A 19,510-nucleotide genomic window follows, 5' to 3' on the forward strand; every position below is an offset into this window, starting at 1 on the left:
ACTTTATATTTTCTAAATATTTCGTTAAAAACACTTGACGCACTGAGCCCACCAGCTGGTTGGAAAACAAACTGACTGCCGGCGCGCTACGTTTGAAGACAGTGCAGATACTCTATCGCTATCTCAATCTGACTTATGCTGTTATTGACTAAGAGTAAGTAGATTAGAAAATATGTATTTTGTTCTGTCTCAATATAAGAACTCTATAGGTTTATTCCTCTGAGGTGATGACACGAAAATGACAAATGTCATACATATAAGTTTTCGTTTAGAAATAGATTTAAGCAATTTTCTATTCTTTATTTTTTTAAATAACTAGTTACTTAAGTTTTCTACCACAGAACTTTTCTACACATAAAACAGAATATATTATGATAAAAATAAAAGAATGTGCATCTATATTTAAAAACATGTCACATTATTATTCTGTCACTTCTAAGAAAAGTGTTAAAAATTTCGATTTAAATATATACAAATATATATTATATAATTACATTATAACAATATTATTTTTACTATATACCTAAATGATAATTTAATTACTAATATTTCATTGAATACTGCATAGCCGTCACAACAGCAGGTATAAATTAATATCGACCAAACAATCTCACACAATATGGACTACTATTGAAAACAATAACTGCTATTGTATGTGACTATTATTATAATTAAAGGTTAGTTTTTTTTAGACATGCCAATTGTAATGACAAAAGATGAATGGTCTCGCATAGCTCGATGGACGGACACAAATCGCGAGGATCCGGAAGTTACCCGTCGCAGGGAATATGTTCGTTATCTCGACCAGGCTAGTAGAGAGATGACAAAAAATTGGCCCAATTCTTTGGAGGTGAATGTTTTTTTTACATAATATTTAATTTATATTTAAATTATAAGAAGGCGAAGTTCGTGGTTCAAGCAAACATACTGCATAAAATAGTACCTATTTATCATTTATGCGAACATATAAGTTGTCCTGTATAATTAATAAAAATTAAAACAAGTTACAAGACGTAACAAAATTAAGCCAACTTCTGTCGTTTTAAGGCGCGTAAAAGCAGTTGCTACGATGTTTTCCCTGTGAATACTATGTATATTTAGGCCTCTATCTCAAAAACAACTGAATCGATTATGATGAAACTTGCATTGATTGCATTGAAGTTGGAACATACCGAATATAACAACAATGAAATAATTTAATTCCGACTTGTAGTTTTTAACTTATGCGTAGACAAACATGCATACAAACAAACAGACTACTTACACACGCGCATGATTGAGTTCTATCTTTTTCTTGCATTTTCGATCCTTAAGCCTATTTCACATTTCACTTATACCCAGAACGTAAACAAGCGCAATGAAGAGTTACGCCGCGAACGCATAGAGGCGGCAGAAGCAGCTAACAGCAAGTTCTACCAACAGTACCTGAAAAGAAAGCGAGAGGAACAGCGGGAGCTCATGTACAGCGCGCGGGAAACCGTGTTCAAGAATAAGGATGCGCCGAAACTTTTGTTATCGTAAGTTTTGGGATTGAATATAATAATGAGGTATTTGATAATTATAATTGCGTTCATGGTCTCTAAATATAGTTAATTTAAAAAGGAAAATGAAAATTATTATTGGTTTTCTATCTGTTTGGATTTCACACCCAGATAAATTTAATAAATTATATTTTATAAATGACACGTGTGGGTCAGTCAGAGACACGTGTGGTAAGTGACACGTGTAGGGCATTTAGATAGGCAAGTTTAAAAAACTATTTATTTTTTATAAGCTTAACTTCGTATCCTGTCTCCGTGTTATAACGCAAGGCAAGTCGCGAGCATAATGCTAATAATTTGCATTATTTTAGTGCTGTCCTAGAAACGGTTATTCAGAAAGAGCGAGAGGAACAATTAAAATTCAATAAAGAACTAAAGAGAATGAGGGATGAGCAAAAGAGGAAGGATGATGATGACATCATCAGGAAAGCGAAAGAGTGGCACGAGCTGATGGAACTGCGTAAGAAGAGGCGGTTCGAAGCCAACAAACAACACCAGAAGGAGATTATTGAGCAGTGAGTAAAATTATGTGTATTTAGATTAAATTTTTACTATGAAAGTGTACGAGTTTAAATTAATGTCTTATTATTTAAACTAATTAATACTCTTTTGAAACTCTGCTGTAAGTATAGTTTTTATTAATTTTTCTTATCGGATGCGACATAATATAAAAAGTGTCAAATCCGTTTATTTTTTACTTTTGCAGTGGGATCATTTTAGAAATTCAATAACAGTAACTATAATTAACAAAATTTTTAAGTGTTTTCTTACTATGTATTATTATGATAGAGCTCATGAGGTGGCAGAGCGTAACCGTATCGAGTATGAGACAGAGTTGGAGCTGCAAAAGATCGACAATTTAAAGGCAGATGAGCAGATAGATGAATTGAAGAAGTTTGAGGAGGAGTTTGTGAGTTATTTCTGTTCACCTTAGATTTACTTTGTGAACATTTTTTTAATTGTGAGATGTAGACCGTATTATTATGTTATATCGGGTCTTAATTACCTAACTACTTAATTTATTTTAACAAATTGTAGGATATACATTTAGCGATCGATTTTGTGATAGCTTTTGTGATCCTTAAATGAAGAAAATAAATATCCATAAAAGTAAGTTGCAGCTTTTCCTTATTACGTTTCCAATCACCGTGTAAAAATACTTTTACCAGAAAGCAGCTGAAAAAGCGCGCATCTGGTCGGACATGGAGCGCTCCCGCGGCGAGGCGGCGCAGCGGCGGCGCGAGGCGGCCGCGCGGGACAGCATGGACGACCGCCTCATTGCCGTGCTGCAGGCCTCGCGCGCGAGGGTCGAGAGGAGACGCAAGCAGACTGAGAGCGATGTTAGTTGGCTATTGTGTGATAGAGATATGTGGATGAATGGATGGTAACTGGAAGAGTGTGTTTGATAAAAATAAAAGATTTTTTTCTCGACCATACAATCAACACTAATTGCAAACAATAATAATTAATGATGACCCTGTAGCTATACTAGATGATAATCTATATTACGGTAACAGTGCACTTGTGTTGGTAAGCTGTTATACTTAGTTGAAAAAAAATTCGAGTGTGGGTTAGTTTGTGTAGTGTGAGTGTATAGATTTGCATTATGCATAATTTTCACGTTTAACTTTTTTAACTCTCGTGGTTAAGCCAGTAGACTGACTGACTGGAATTTTATAGCATTTGTCACGAAACAATTAATCAAATTTTAAGTCTAATTATAATATTTTAGGTGAAAGAAGAAAAGTTGCGTGTGCTTGAAAAAATAAGTCAGAAGCTCGAAAGCGGAGACGCGGCGCGAGAGGCAAAAGAACACGAGAATTTACAGAAAGCTATCAAAGAGAAGGAAGCCGCGTAAGTTGAAAGATTGTGCATTTTTTTATATTAATATAATAATTAAACATATGTACTATTCAGTTTGTGATAAAGGTTATAAGATTCGCCATATAACGGTAAATACAAATAGTGAATAATGATCGAAAGAAGATTTATTCTTTAAACAAGCAAGCTTCATTTAATAAAAACTAAAATCGCCAGTGCCGAAGCACGTCGTCAAGCGGACGCACACAAACGCGAGAAGTTCAAACAGGAGCGCATCGAGGTCCGCAACCAGTTCCTGCGCGACGAGCAGCAGCGCCTGCACGAGTTCAACACCATGCGCCAGTGGGAGATCATGAACAGGTATTGTATCAATTCAAATTAATGTAACTATAACGTACGTGTGTCAGTCAGTCACGTGTGGGTCAGTCGGTGACACGGGTGGGTCAGTGAAACGTGTGAGTCAGTGACACGTGTGTCAATGACACGAGTGACGATTGGGTCAGTGACACTAGAAAAAATAATTACTATGAAATTATACCAACATCTGTTGGCAGATTCAAAAATGCAGAGCTGTATCAAGATTTCCAAGAAAAATTGCGTCTGGAAAAGGAGAGAAAAACAAAAGAGTATCGCGAAGATATTCTGAAACTGTGGGTAAGAATATGTATATTTTGCTTGCTTTCAATTACATTTTCAATAAATGTTGTGACTGTAAATTATACCCGGCGCGGCGAATGATGATCCCTATGACACTGACAGTTATTCTCAAGAGACAAACTTGTAATGGCGTCACCATTAAATTAGAAACGTATTGGAGGCGTCTAAAAATGGCATTTATTAATTTTTACGTAGCTTTATGCCCTAACAATGATATTCCGTTGGAATTATAACAATTCTTAGCATTTACGAGAAATTATATCAATCTGACTTTACGTTTACGTCCTACAAAACGTACATCGTTGGCATTTATCGACTAGTGCGGAAAGTATCGACAAATAAATTTCGATAATGGAAACGAGTTCACATTTTTTCCATGTTTAAGCTTTAGTTTATTCACTATTGAATGGAACAGAAGATCGCAGCATAATTAATTAATTAATTACCGTTCGCGTTAATTTACTTACCTATGATAATATAAGTTTTTTAGACAAATTAAATGGGGGATTCCATTTTCATGATAAAATAATATACACTGTGTTAAACGGGTTAAAAATTACGTGAAAATGATAAGGCACATTTTTATGTTTTGGAAAACTTTCGTTTTACTTACCTACTTAATCTATGCTAAAAAACTTAAATTAATACAACAACAACATAATAGACGTTAAAAATTAATTTTATAATATTTTTAAAAACATGTTTACCGACGTGGCTGAATGCAAACCACGCCTTTGCCTAAAAATAATAAAGTATCGACACGACCCATCATACGAGCAATCACTATGACGAACTGTCATAGGGATCATCTGATCATCATTCGCCGCGCCGGGTATAACGTATGTACCTACAGTGAAATTAGTCTCGAGAAATTTTTGCATATGTAGTGGTGTGTATATTACTCAGATCTTAGAGCGCGTTTCCATTATATCGTTCTAGCCTATACAAAAATGTTTCGATATCCTAACATTACTATTTAATTTTATACTTATCCCTAGCAATACTCTGATTTATGTTTTAAAGAAAATGGTTTTGACTTTATAAAAAAAATAATATATCATTCAATTTTACGTCCTTGAGCCAATGACAAGGCGAATACCGTGAAACAATAAAATATCTTGGTCATAATAATTTGTTTCGTAATTAATATTTGACCATAATAATTACGAAACAAAACAAATAAATAAATCGTCACTTGATAGTGGAAAGTGGAAACACGCACAAAACCAGAATAAACCAGTTTACGCTGTCCGCAGGTGCCTCGTGCAGTCCGGCGTCAGTCGCTTGGTACCGTTAGAACCACAGTTAGAACCACATGAGTAGAAAGACGGAACAGAGACTAAGCTTCTTAAGAACGTGCAAAATTGTTACCTATTTTGGTAGGGTTGTCACAATAGGTTAAGACAAATTAAACAAAACTACCTACTACAACCCAACCTAGGTATGTACACACTTACAATACATACATACATACTTACAAATGCTAAACTTGTAATAATAATGAAAGGTAAAAACACACCATGTACAATTCTCATCTTATTAAAAAAGGACCTAATAAAATAAACGCAAGTAGGTACTTACTTGAAAAAGTAATAATCAAAATATTTACTCACCTATTGTACTCCTTGAGATAGTTGAAGTATGTTATATTTTTGGTTTTTCTACTATTATTCATGTTCAAGCGAATTTTACATTAATTGAATTTTTGTTGTGTATTGATAGATGCGATGAATGTAAATCTAGTATGAAATAAACAGTCAAAGTGAATACACGTATTTTTCTTCAATATCCCTCTACTGAGCTAATTTGAACCTTAACACAACAAACATATGGACCATCGATGCCGGATTATATTGAATGGAGGGATTAGCGAGCTCGACCAGCGAAGACAAAAGACGACATTCCTTAGATAACACGGGTGTTCTTTGCATCGGTATTGTGCAGTTTTTAATGTAAACAAGTTAGAATTGAATAATTACGTTTTTATAACATTTGTGAAGATTGATTATTTGAAGATTTTACTTACTATTTACGAATATAAAAAATGTCGCCGCCTACTGTGGAACAAAGTGGATATTTAAGTACATTGGAAGACTTAGCTAGTACTTTACAAAAAACACAAACGAACTTAAAGAAATGTCCTAAGCAGCGATTAACGGAAGGCTATATCACAGCGCGATTGCAGACGATTGAAGAGTATTGGGTATCGTTTAAGCAAGCTCACAACGGTCTTGTTAAGTGTACGCCACGGGAACAGAAGGGAATATTGACATACTTCCTGAACGAAGAATATTATTTATATGAAGATTTGTATCTCAACTTAGAAGCCGATTTACGGGATTTATTAATTAAATTGAAACAACCGAATCAACCCGCTCCGCCGTGTGATATGTCAATAACATGCGTAGAAGGTCAACAATCGTTCTCCAAGTTACCCAGGATACAATTACCAACTTTTTCGGGAAGATATGAAGACTGGCCCACTTATCAAGATTTATTTAAAGCGCTCGTTCATGACACTTCATTAGGGGATGTACAGAAATTACATTATTTGAAAACAAGTGTTTGTGGTGAAGCCGAGATGTTGTTAAGAAATATACCTATTACCGGGTCGAATTATAAACAAGCGTGGGATACATTAAAGGGACGATTTGGAAACAAAAAGATGATTGTTACTTCTATTTTAAAAAGATTATTTAACCAAAAGAAAGTAGTGAACCAGTCTGCAAGTCAAATTAAAGCGTTATTAGATACAACAACAGAGTGTATACAGAGCCTGAATAATTTGAATATAAACACCGATTCTTGGGATCCTATAATTATATTTCTGGTGGGGCAGAAGTTGGATACAGAGTCGTTAAAGGACTGGGAGGAACTTACACACAAAGATGGAAGTGATGAACTGTCTACATGGTCAGAATTGAAGAAGTTTCTTGAAGCTAAGTTTCGTACACTTGAACTTGTCACGCCAGTAACAACATCTACTAGGGAGAAATCTTCAACATATAAGTCACATCACGCCACAGTCAAAGACGGCCGCCGGGATATTTATCAAACACCACATGTTCGTGTTTCACAAGTATCATGTACTTATTGCAACGGTGAGCACTACATATTCAGCTGCAAGGAATTTGTGAATCAGTCGGTTGATGCGCGACAAGAGTTTGTGAAGAAGAATTATTTATGTTACAATTGCCTTCAACCGAATCATAATGTATACCGATGTAAACAAAGGAAAACATGTCGAGTTTGCGGAAGAAAACATCATTCACTTTTACATAAAGTTAGACGGACACATACGGACGAAGATGAACAACCACAACCAGAACAAAACATTACAACAGCACACTTCTCTATAGAACAACCCGATCAACAAGTATTGTTAGCGACAGCACAAGTTATGGTTAAAGCGAAGAACGGTTACACACACATGCTTCGTGCTTTAATTGATCAGGGATCAGAGGCAACATTCGTTTCTGCGAGAGCAGCGGCACTTTTGGGTTGTACAAAATCCAAAATCAACGGTGTAGTCTCAGGAGTGGGAGAAGGAAATCGTATACAAATACAACATCTAGTCGATCTCGCAGTTTCGTCACGATGGAAAGAAGAAGATGATAGTATTGAAGTCAGGGCTTACATTCTTAAGACTATTTCAACAAGTTTGCCCTCAACACACATCAAGACGAACTGTTCAGAGCTCCAAATGTTACCATTGGCTGACCCTACCTATCATACACCAGGAAGAATTGACATGTTGTTGGGAGCGGATGTCTACTGCAAAATTATAGAAGAAGGATTGGTAAAATTATCAGATGGGTTAGTGGCGCAGAAAACACGTTTGGGATGGGTTATATCAGGTCGAAGAGATGAAAAGGTTATAGATAACAAACACAATATAATAACACTACATATAACAAGGATGGTCGCAGAAGATAATGATTTACTTAGAAGGTTCTGGGAAATAGAAACAGATGTCTACAAAAAGAAGAAGATTCAAACAAAAGAAGAAGGAGATTTACAAGAATACAACAAGAAGAGATTCAACAGGACGATATGAAGTACATTTACCGTTAAAACAAAGTATAGAAGACACGATTAAATTATGTGGAAAAACAAAAGAGCAAGCTATGAAGAGATTTACACAACTAGAAAAGAAATTTGAAAGAGATGAGAAGTTGAAAACAGAATATACAAAGGTTATACATGAATACAAGGCAATGGGTCACATGATACAGGTAAAGAATGTCAATAGCGATAATGCTATTTATCTGCCGCATCATGCAGTAATACGTGATGACAAAGAAACGACGAAGGTACGAGTCGTCTTTGATGCATCGGCTAAAGGTTCTAATGGCTATTCATTAAATGATTGTATGATGATTGGACCTGTGTTACAGCCAGACCTCAGAAGTTTAATTGTAGCGTGGCGAATGCATAAGATATGTGTTGTGGGGGACATCGTTAAGATGTATAGGATGATCAACATGACTGCTAAACATACACCTTTACAACGCATCTTATGGCGAGATAATCCTCATGATCAAATTGAAGAATATGACCTAACAACTGTAACCTTTGGTACAGCAGCAGCTCCTTATTTAGCTGTGCGTACTTTACTACAATTAGCAGATGATGAGTTGCATAATTATACGGAAACTGATGTTATTAAAAAGGCTTTCTATATGGATGACCTCATGACAGGAAATGAAAATATTGAGAAGACAAAGAACATGTGTAAAGAAATAACAGATATATTAGCTAAAGGAGGGTTTCAAATGCAAAAATGGTCTAGTAATTCAGAAGAAGTATTGAAATATTTACAAAGAAATGATATTGATACAAGGGACAAGATAAATATAAAGTTAGATGATGTAATAAGAATTCTCGGATTAACATGGGATAGAAAGGATGATGCATTCAAAGTATCAGTCAACTTACCAGAAATGAAGCTTCCTGTAACAAAGAGGACAATTCTATCTGATGTGGCTCGACTTTTTGATCCTTTTGGGTGGCTTTCGCCTGTAATTGTTACTGCGAAGATTTTTATTCAAAGATTGTGGTTATGCAGCTTAGGCTGGGACGATCAACTAACTCCGGATTTACGCGAAGAGTGGATAAGATACAGGGAACAACTTACACATTTGCAAAACCTCAAGATACCACGCTGGTTGAAAACTACACTGTATAATGACGAAGTTGAATTACACGGTTTTGCAGATGCATCTGCTCAAGCTTACGCTGCAGTTTCATATCTGAGAGTTATTCATGAAGAGAAAATACATGTAACTATACTTGCATCACGAACCAAGGTTGCACCATTGAAGCAAATATCAGTACCAAGATTGGAACTTTGCGCTGCAGCCCTACTAGCGGAGCTGATTGAGGATCTTGTGGAAGTACTCAAAGTACCTAAACATAGAATATTCGCCTGGACCGATTCAATGGTTGTACTTTCATGGTTACAGTGTCAACCGATTCACTTGAAGACTTTTGTTGCAAATCGGGTTGGAAGTATAACACGAGTCTTGGATAATGAATGTTGGAGACACGTCAAATCTGCCGAGAATCCTGCAGATATTGCAACCAGAGGCATTGACGCATGTGATCTAGTAGATTCTGAGATTTGGTGGATGGGACCGGTTTGGTTACAACAAACAAACCTTCAACTTGAGAGATGTGATGTTCCAAAAATAGATTTAGAAATGAAGAAGCTAAAATGTAATGTTATTATAGAAGAAAAGCCAATTTGGGAGAGATTTTCCACTATGTCAAGAATGAAACGGGTACTCGCATATTGTAGAAGATTTGGTAAGAAACGGACAACACAAACACATCATTATTTAACATCAAATGAAATGGAATACATATTAGAAGAATGCATAAGATATTATCAAAACTTGGTTTATGAAAAGGATATAGAAGCGCTAAAGAAAGAAGGAAGAGTGAAGAAACGAAGTACACTTATAACATTAGCTCCATTCATAGACGAAAGAGGCCTTTTGAGAGTAGGAGGCCGGTTGCAGAATGCATCACTGTCAGATACAACTAAACATCCTATTATAATACCGAGTCATCAACACATTACAAGGTTGTTAGTTAACGAAGCACATACAAAAACGCTCCATGGTGGCATACAACTAATGTGAACTTACATTAGAACAAAATATTGGGTGATTGGAGTGAAGTCGGCAGTAAAGCAATGTATTCGCAATTGTAAGATGTGCATTATAGACAAGGCTAAAGTGAAGAGCCAGTTCATGGGTCAGCTACCAGCAATGCGAGTCAATAGACATCGGCCGTTTATCAACAGTGGAGTCGATTATGCTGGTCCCGTGTGGATAAGAACATATAAGGGACGTGGTCACCATGCGACTAAAGGTTATATATGTTTGTTTGTCTGCATGGCGACACGCGCTATACATTTGGAAGCTGTGACAGATCTTACTTCACAAGCGTTTATAGCTGCGTTTAGAAGATTTGTCGCTCGCAGAGGCCACTGTGCTCACCTTTGGAGCGACAATGGAACTAACTTTGTAGCCGCAGCTAAGGAGATCAAAGATCTATTTAGTACGGGCAAGAGTAATATTTCGAATGAAATAGCCGAAGTTTTAGAAAACGACGGAACAACGTGGCATTTCATTCCGCCAAGAATGCCATCATACGGAGGTCTATGGGAGGCAGGCGTTCAATCTGCAAAGAGGCACATAAATAGAGTTAGTAAGAACAGCACCTTGACGTATGAGGAAATGTGTACTCTCTTGGCCCAGGTTGAAGCTTGTCTGAATTCTCGTCCGTTATGTCAAGCCGATGATAATATGGATACACCCCTTACGCCTGGTCATTTTCTAGTGGGCGAAACTTTAATCGGCGTACCCGACACTAACTATGATAATGTAAAGATTAATGTTTTGTCCAGATGGCAACTTGTACAGAGAATGACGCAGGATTTTTGGCGCCGGTGGCAACTGGAATATCTGAATACACTACAACAACGCTACATGTGGCATGTCAGCGTACCATCACCTCAAATCGGAGATATGGTGATAATTAAAGAAGATAACATGCCTCCCACAAGATGGCTTATGGGAAGAGTAAAGGATCTACATCCTGGGGCAGATAACCATGTCCGTGTGGTGACGATACAGTGCCAGGGTAATCACGAGTTCAAACGGCCATTATACAAATTGATAGCGTTGCCTAAAGATTGTTAGTTTATTTGATTTACATTTATACACAATTGTTATTTACAAATTTACAGTCCACTAATATGTTATTTATAGTTGTTGTATAAATTTATTTGAATGTTATTAGATGAGTTCATGTTGATTTTACTACTGTATAAAAACTATTGTTTTTGGCCGCCGGTATGTTCAAGCGAATTTTACATTAATTGAATTTTTGTTGTGTATTGATAGATGCGATGAATGTAAATCTAGTATGAAATAAACAGTCAAAGTGAATACACGTATTTTTCTTCAATATCCCTCTACTGAGCTAATTTGAACCTTAACACAACAAACAATTCATACACACAGTACAATAAACAACCATTTTTGACAATGAAATATTACGTTTTATATTAAAATATTCAAACTTGCAAGTTGCAACTAATAAAACAAACAACGTGCGTCGTATCAACCCTGAGACTGTCCTCTGCCTAAACCGGTTTTTTCCAGAATCGCTGCGTACGCGACAAGCGGCCAGAGTCACACACACATGGCCCCGCGTACTTGTAGTAGTGCAATCGATTCTCGCGTTTGTTTGAAGCTTAGTCTCTGTTCCGTCTTTCTACTCATGTGGTTAGAACATAAAGCACACATTTCATTCGAAAATTATAATTATTACGTAGTTTAATTGTTAAATTTTGTATTTGTTGATTGTTGTTATTGTTTGTTATTGTTGTTATTGTTTGTTATTAAAGTGAAACTTTTATTACATCGTCTCAAACTTTTTGGTCTGTGTAGCGCATGTCGCGTCACGCGTGTATCGCGGCTGCCGAGTAGGTATACCTACTCGGCAGCCGACCGTCACGCGACATGCGCTACACAAAGCAGTGTTCGGAACCGTTCGAACAGTTTCACTCAAACTCAAACTCAAACTCAAACATTCATTTATTCAATTAGACTACTATTTAGTAGCACTTTCGAATCGTCATTACATAGTTTTTTAACATTTACCACCGATTCGGAAAACAGTATCTATGGAGAAGAATCGGCAAGAAACTCCATAGTTGCTCTTTTAAATAATGTCAATAAATTTACATAATATGTAACTTATATCTACCTAACTACATAATATGCCAAAGAACTGTCCTGTGGTTTTTACGCGACAACCCTCCATGGGTCTTTATCGTCCATATATTCCTGAATACTGTAGTACGCTCTCTGAACTAGTACATTTTTTATGTAAGTTTTAAATGTAGAACTACTAAACTCTTTAATATTGTGAGGAATTCTATTGTATAAGCGTATACCTTGACCCATAAATGAATTTTTAACTTTAGCTAATCGGAAAAATGGCATTTCAATTCTATTCTTGTTCCTTGTGCCATAATCGTGTCTATCTCCTACTCTTGTGTGTAAGTCAGAGCTTTTGTGTACATGCAAAATATTATTAAATATATACTGTGATGGTACAGTAAGGATACCAGTATTCTTAAAATGATCTCTTAGTGAGTCCCGAGCACGTAAATTATATATAGAGCGAATGGCTCTTTTCTGTAAGATAAATATAGTTTCTATATCTGCAGCCCTGCCCCACAGTAGAATTCCATAGGACATAATGCTATGAAAGTAGCTGAAATAAACCAATCTAGCCGTATCTTCATCGGTGAGATGCCTTATTTTTCGGACTGCATATGCAGCAGAACTGAGCTTACCTGCAGCGGTGTTGACATGGGCTCCCCACTGTAGTTTCTCGTCCAATGTTAACCCTAGAAATACAGTAGACTCAGTAGGATGCAATACCTCCCCGTTCAAGGTAATATCTCTGTTCAACTTTTTTACATTAGGAAGTAAAAATTCAACACAAGTGGTTTTTTTGGCATTTAATAATAAATTATTGGCAGTAAACCATTCAGATATGTGTAAAAGAGCACTGTTCACTTCGTCAACATTTGGGTCATGCCTATCCACATTAAAAATTAATGAGGTATCATCTGCAAACAGAACTATTCCACACCTATCCTGCAAATAATAGGGAAGATCATTGATATATACCAAGAACAAGAAGGGACCTAAAATTGACCCCTGTGGAACACCAATGTTAATTGACGCACCGCTAGAACGTTCTCCATTAACAACTACAGTCTGTATCCTATCATGCAGGTATGACGCTATGAGGTTCTGGGCTTTTCCTTTAATTCCATAGTGATTAAGTTTACGTAACAAAGTACAATGTTCAACGCAGTCAAATGCCTTGGAGAGGTCACAAAAAATCCCTAGAGCATTTTTTGAGTTTTCCCATGCCTTATATATATGTGTTAGAAGTGCAACTCCAGCATCTGTGGTTGAGCGCCCCTTTGTGAAACCAAACTGTTTGGTGTGCAGTAAATTATTAGATGCAAAATGACTACTCAATTGGTTTAATATTAACTTCTCGAATACCTTACTTAATGTTGGTAAAATAGAGATAGGTCTATAATTGTTACAGTCTTCTTGATCGCCCTTCTTAAATAAAGGTATAACTTTACTAAGCTTTAGTAAATTAGGAAATGTACCATAGTCACAACACTTATTAAATATGGAAGCTAAATTTTTCGCAATATTTTCTATTATATTATTAACTAAATTTACGGACATTCCCCAAACATCACAAGTATTTTTAAGATTAAGCGTCTTAAAGGCAGTAACAATATCATTAGCAGTTACGTGTCGTAATTCAAATAATGTACTGCACTCCGCAACATGGTCCCTCAAAAAGGTCTCTGCAAGTGCTGAAGACGAATTTAAACTATTAGTAATAGTAGCAGGGAGCAGCAGCACTTTTACCGTGGTTTACATTTTTGGCCGGAGAACACCTAATTCATACACGTCTTCACTGAAGTAAAAATCGGCACTGCTTGTAATGTTTGGAACTAATAAAATATTAATAATACTAATATTATATACTTGAATAAAAACTAAAAATAAAATGTTGTTTTTTTTTATTTGCTGACCATACACTACTACAAACGCAAAAATTTCTCCAAGCTAATTTACCTGTAGTCGTGAAAATATATAGTTCATCAGATTTATATTATACTAGCGACCCGCCCCGGCTTCGCACGGGTGCAATGCTGATACTAAATACACTACAGAAAAATTGTGAACGTTGTATAGGTGTCGTGGCCATATCGTAGATTTGCTCATTTCATGATATGATCGATCATTTCACGAAATGTTCGCATTTCATGAAATGGCCAACATAGTTTGATCAGATCGTTAAATCGTCAACGTTTCACGATATGGCCATCCACATTTGGCCAGATCGTATAAAATTTAAAGAGTCCATAAAATATTAAAATTCAGAATATTCTAAAAACTTGTTTAATGTCATTTAAGTTAGTGCCGCGGCAGCGGCCGGCGAATGCTAGAAGCGAATCGTTTTTGCAATAAAAAACAGTTAGGTTAGGATAGGTTAGACTTTGATAAACAACGCACGAGCCGAGCGAGCAAAGCGAGCGTGCCGCGGCAGCGGCCAGCGAGTGCCAGAAGCGGATAGCTTTTTAAAAAACAAACAATTATAATACTATAGTAGGATATATAAATATATATCCTAAAAGAAAAATTGCGTCTTAAATTATTTTATTTAAGACGCATTTTTTCTTCAATACATACCTATATAAGATATCCACATTTTCCATAGTACTCGAACCGTCGTAAATTCTTTGCTATGACTTTCTTCATATTGTTATTAAACGAATTATGAAGTTTTTAACTGCGAATAATTAAATTTTCGCAAGCGGCCGCCATCTTATCACATAAATACAGAGCTTGCAGCGCCTCTACCAATGATTAATGTAACTATTTTACGATATGATCAAAATATTATTTTGATCATTTCATGAAAAAACCGCGCGTTTAGTTGGCCATATCGTGAAACGATTTCTTATCATTGATATGCTCAAGCCACATCATGATGTGGCCAAACTAAATTGGCCATTTCACGAAATGCGACCATTTCGTGAAATGGCCAGTCGTATCATGAAATGAGCAAATTTACGATATGGCCACGACACATATATTATCTGTGTTTATCATTTTATTGCAATTCTCGGTACAAAAAATGTCGCACTATAACACACACAGTTTGATTTTAACGTAATAATTATAATTTTCTTTTGTCTCTTTGGGTTATTCGGTTCCCATAAAGTTTTTGTTTTACATTTATAAAACACCGCGTTAATTCAAAGAGAAATTTACATTCCGTCAACAAGAATATTTAATTACTAGCAATGCCCTGCGGTTTCACCCGCATAGATAGCGATATCGTTACAGTGAAAAGTCTACTATAGGTCGGACTCGGGTTTAATTTTTAATCACATGAAAATCACCTTTACCCCGTCCCGCACTCCGGCCCTACTTTTTTTTGTTTTAGTGGGGAAATCTTTCATAGATACCCACGGTCTCCGGGGGAGGGGCCGTGGGTTATGTCGGATTCCTACCGACCAAAACCCCACTGTGTTCCGTCAAGACAAGGTCAAGACGCATGTTGGTAGAATTCCTCCGTGACCCCCGCACTACGGCCTGCTCGAACAGTATACCTACTATTTTCTGTAGATTGACACTTTTAAAAATTCGTTATATCTTTTGAATGGAATATCCAATTCTTTTCATTTAAAAAGTGTTTTGCTGGTATTAAAACAGTCTATAATAATACATCATTTAATGGGATAAGGATTAATATATGTGTATGGATAACATGGTTTGATTACTGTCGGCACTTCTATTTACTTTGAAAACGTAAAAAAGTTGTTGTAGTAACATAACTACTGAAGATGGACATATGGTATCGCGGACTTTCTTGTAGATATTGATCCATTCTATAATACCGTAGAACATTTTTTTGTTCTATCTTCAATAGATTCCGCAGCGCACGCGATGACAGAAGTTTTATTGAGGATTTTTTTACACCTTGGGTTACATTATTGCATTTTTGGTAAGGATCTCTAATTTTTTTGAAAATGCAATATAGCCTATGTTGCTCAGTAAAGATGCAGCTTTCTAATGGTGAAAGAATTTTTGAAATCGGTCCAGTAGTTTATGCGTGAAAACCATACATACATACATACTTACAAACTTTTCCTCTTTATAATATTAGTATAGATTCTAAGGTGTCCATCTTTTCTAATAGTTTTGGTAACCTCATAGTTATAATAACGCTATTTATTTACTATCAAAATGTTAAGTGTGTTCGCTCCCAAAATTGATAAAGCTTAAATTTTCTGTATAATTTATTTCTCATACATGCAAGTACCTACACACGTATGTTCAAAATAGTAATATTTATCTAAAATCAGAAAGAGCGTGACGACCGCGAGGCCCGTGAGCGCGCAGAGACCCGTCACTTCTACGGCGAGCTGGCGGAGAGCAAGCTGCGCGCGGCCGACAACAAGCTGCTGACGCACGCCGCTCGCCTGTTGGAGGAGGCGCGCGCGCACCAGCGGCCCACGCATGCGCTGAATAAAGCTATCGATGTACGTAGAGTCTTATATTGTATTTATTGCTTGAGTATATGTTCTAATGTAGGTATATTTTGCAGAAATTAATTTTTAATTTTTTAGCTGTTTCCATTCTGCGCTATCAGTGTTTTATAGTAATTGGTTCTGTAGAATAATATTGAAATTGATACTATAATAGTTAAATTTGATAAATTAATGTGTTATAAAAACGAATCATGATTTGATATTTCTTTATTTCTGTAAGTATTAAAAGACGATAGAATCACAATCGCATTTTTATAATAGGCACTTCATTTCCTGGTAGTGATGTTCAAAGTCTATTGAATATCTTGTTACAAAACCTAATAGACAAGTAGGCATAGTTTCGCATCAGACAATTTTTAAGCGTAATTTTTGTCCAACTGTATTGTATTTCATTTATAAGCCTTCTTTACAAGCTACTCTGTACCCCCCAGCGCTACTGCAAGCAGTACCGGCTCTACCCGATGCCGCCGCTCCCGGCGTCGCTCCAGGAGCACTACGGTCCGTACGCGCCGCGCGACCAGTCAGCGCCGGACCCGGGCTACGAGTACCCGCCGCCGCCGAGCGCGGAGGATGGGGGTGAGGATGGGAGGGATGAGCGGCCGGCCAGGAGGGACGGCTTGCAAGCTGCCAGTGTGAGTGTACAGATATGCTTATATATGTTGTTATATTTTTTTACTATACTAGCGGTCCGCCCCGGCTTCGCCCGTGGTACATATCTCACAATAAAAAGTAGCCTATGTCCTTTCTCGGGTATCAAAATATCTCCATACCAAATTTCATGCAAATTGGTCCAGTAGTTTAGGCGTGATTGAGTAACAGACAGACCGACAGAGTTACTTTCGCATTTATAATATTAGTATGGAAATATGGATTTACCACAGTTACGATGTATTCAATTCAATTTTATTCTTTTGTTCGTATGTTGACGTTGTACGTATTTTTGTATGATATTGCGCAATTGAAATTTGTTCAGGATTTAAAATAAATAAACCATATGCATACTCCATCATTTATAAAATACTAACCTAACGTCTATAAAAACTACGTCTATAACTTGGAACCCTAGATTTGGAAATTGTCATCCGAATTTGTTATATTATTTACTTTTCACTAATAAAATGTATTGATTTGTTATCCACCATTAGCGAAGTTATAAAATGGTCACATACACATAAAATCAATTGTAATAAGAAAATACATTTAAAATCCGTGTCCAATATTTTGTACAAAATAACCGATATGAAAAAGCATTTTTAAATAACAGGCTGTACCAGGTTCATCTAAAGTAAACACAAAAGTAGAGGCACCGGTGGATGACTACAAGAGAGCAGCTCCAGCTAACGGCTTGCAAAGAAAGAGGGTATAATTTTTCCATTAAAGATTTTTATTGCAAGCTTTTTTTAGAGCTAGGAATCGAACCTAGATTTCAAAAAAAACAATACTGAGCTTTTCTTATTGGAAGTTGTAATATCTATACAAATATTATAAAGAGGAAAGGTTTGATTTTTTGTTTGTTTGTTTGTTTGTATGAATTGAATAGGCTCCGAAACTACTTGGCAGATTTGAAAAATTCTTTCACTGTTGGAAAGCTACATCATTTCTGAGTGACATAGGCTAGGTTTTATCCCGGAAATCCCACGGGAACGGGAACTATGCGGGTTTTTTTTTGAAAACGCGGGCGAAGCCGCAGGCGGAAAGCTAGTAGAATAATAAAGAGATATAGATATGATATTAATCTTGATTTTAATCGTATATCTTTCGTAATAATGTAATATTTTTGTCCCCAGAGCTCCCTACCGCAAATTGTTCCATGCAAGACGGAAGGTTGTCGCTGCGAGTTGAAGAAATAAAACAAAGCGTTTACAAAATATCATTTTATTTATTTCATTTTAGAAGTTCAACAAGAAGTTAGCGTTATGGCACGATGAAACTGTGACTAGACAGATGTCAAATTTTGAAATAAATTGTTTGAAGTTGTCGTTGGGCTGTGTTTGTTTAAATTAACCTTACATCTAATGTTTCTTTGGTCACGTTGAGTGTAGATTGTAGAAACGGTGGAAGATAAACCATGATTTTCAGGGGCTTTACACCAACTAATTAAAACTGTATACAATTTAAACACGTTACAGTACTATGTCATTTTGATCAACAAAATTAAATAATGAGACAACAATATCGTAACATCTCCGCGTCAGGACCCCCCAAACTGTTATATAATTCTGTAATACTTTTCGCTTTGGCTTACTCTACTATTGTCTATTGTTAGGAAAGTTATGGCAAAGTCAAAATTCAACTATCTTAACACTAAATAATTTACATCTAATACTAAATTACGGAAAAATAGACAGAAAGTTATATTAATTATTCGAATTGTACTCACTACTCTGTATGAATGAATAAAAATATAATTTTCTAGTCTCGATATCGCGGAACGTTCGAGAATGCATCGGTCGGAATCGGTCGGACTTAGCTAACTTAACCTAACTTGTACTTTCGTGCGTCCGTCTCTAAACTATACGAGCGACTAACCGCCAATCGCTTGAATTTAATAACATTCAAAAACAAATAATAATAATGAGAAACGCAAAATTTTTACTTTGAAAAATTCCTTGAAATTCATAATTAAATTATTCAAATATCTTAACAGTATTCCTGTGTAATTCATGTTTTTTTTTAACTTATATACAAATATTCAAGCCATTAGCGGTCTACTCACTCCTCAAACATCAAAACAATTATGGCAAGGTTTGTGCTTAGACAATCATAATAATTCTAGTTTAAATTAAAAATAAACAGCATCTATATA

At 36.1% G+C, this 19,510-nt stretch overlaps 1 protein-coding gene across 1 annotated transcript; it reads left to right on the forward strand.

The window, feature by feature from the left end:
* Positions 1-450: 450 nt before the first annotated feature.
* LOC149480785 (uncharacterized) lies at positions 451-18,672 on the forward strand. Its single transcript, XM_089705793.1, has 13 exons — positions 451-583; positions 693-850; positions 1,342-1,517; positions 1,853-2,056; positions 2,331-2,451; positions 2,711-2,881; positions 3,274-3,395; positions 3,579-3,722; positions 3,917-4,016; positions 16,519-16,695; positions 17,136-17,336; positions 17,969-18,064; positions 18,492-18,672. The coding sequence occupies exons 2-13, from the start codon at positions 695-697 to the stop codon at positions 18,552-18,554; spliced, it is 1,731 nt and encodes a 576-aa protein (XP_089561919.1). The 5' UTR covers positions 451-583; positions 693-694; the 3' UTR covers positions 18,555-18,672.
* The last annotated feature ends 838 nt before the right edge of the window (positions 18,673-19,510 follow it).

This window comes from Colias philodice, chromosome 17, assembly GCF_061535455.1.
Source record: "Colias philodice isolate Cphi_HAF_F1 chromosome 17, ilColPhil1 Martin Lab GWU primary, whole genome shotgun sequence".
Lineage (NCBI taxonomy): Eukaryota > Metazoa > Arthropoda > Insecta > Lepidoptera > Pieridae > Colias > Colias philodice.

What these genes read in the sequence shown, in the direction of transcription:
- LOC149480785 (XM_089705793.1), top strand. Translation starts at nt 695, where the DNA reads ATGCCAATTGTAATGACAAAAGATGAATGGTCTCGCATAGCTCGATGG. An exon ending in CAGTGGGAGATCATGAACAG is followed by an intron (nt 3,723 to 3,916) that starts GTATTGTATCAA and finishes ATCTGTTGGCAG; the next exon opens with ATTCAAAAATGCAGAGCTGT. An exon ending in ACGGCTTGCAAGCTGCCAGT is followed by an intron (nt 17,337 to 17,968) that starts GTGAGTGTACAG and finishes TTTAAATAACAG; the next exon opens with GCTGTACCAGGTTCATCTAA.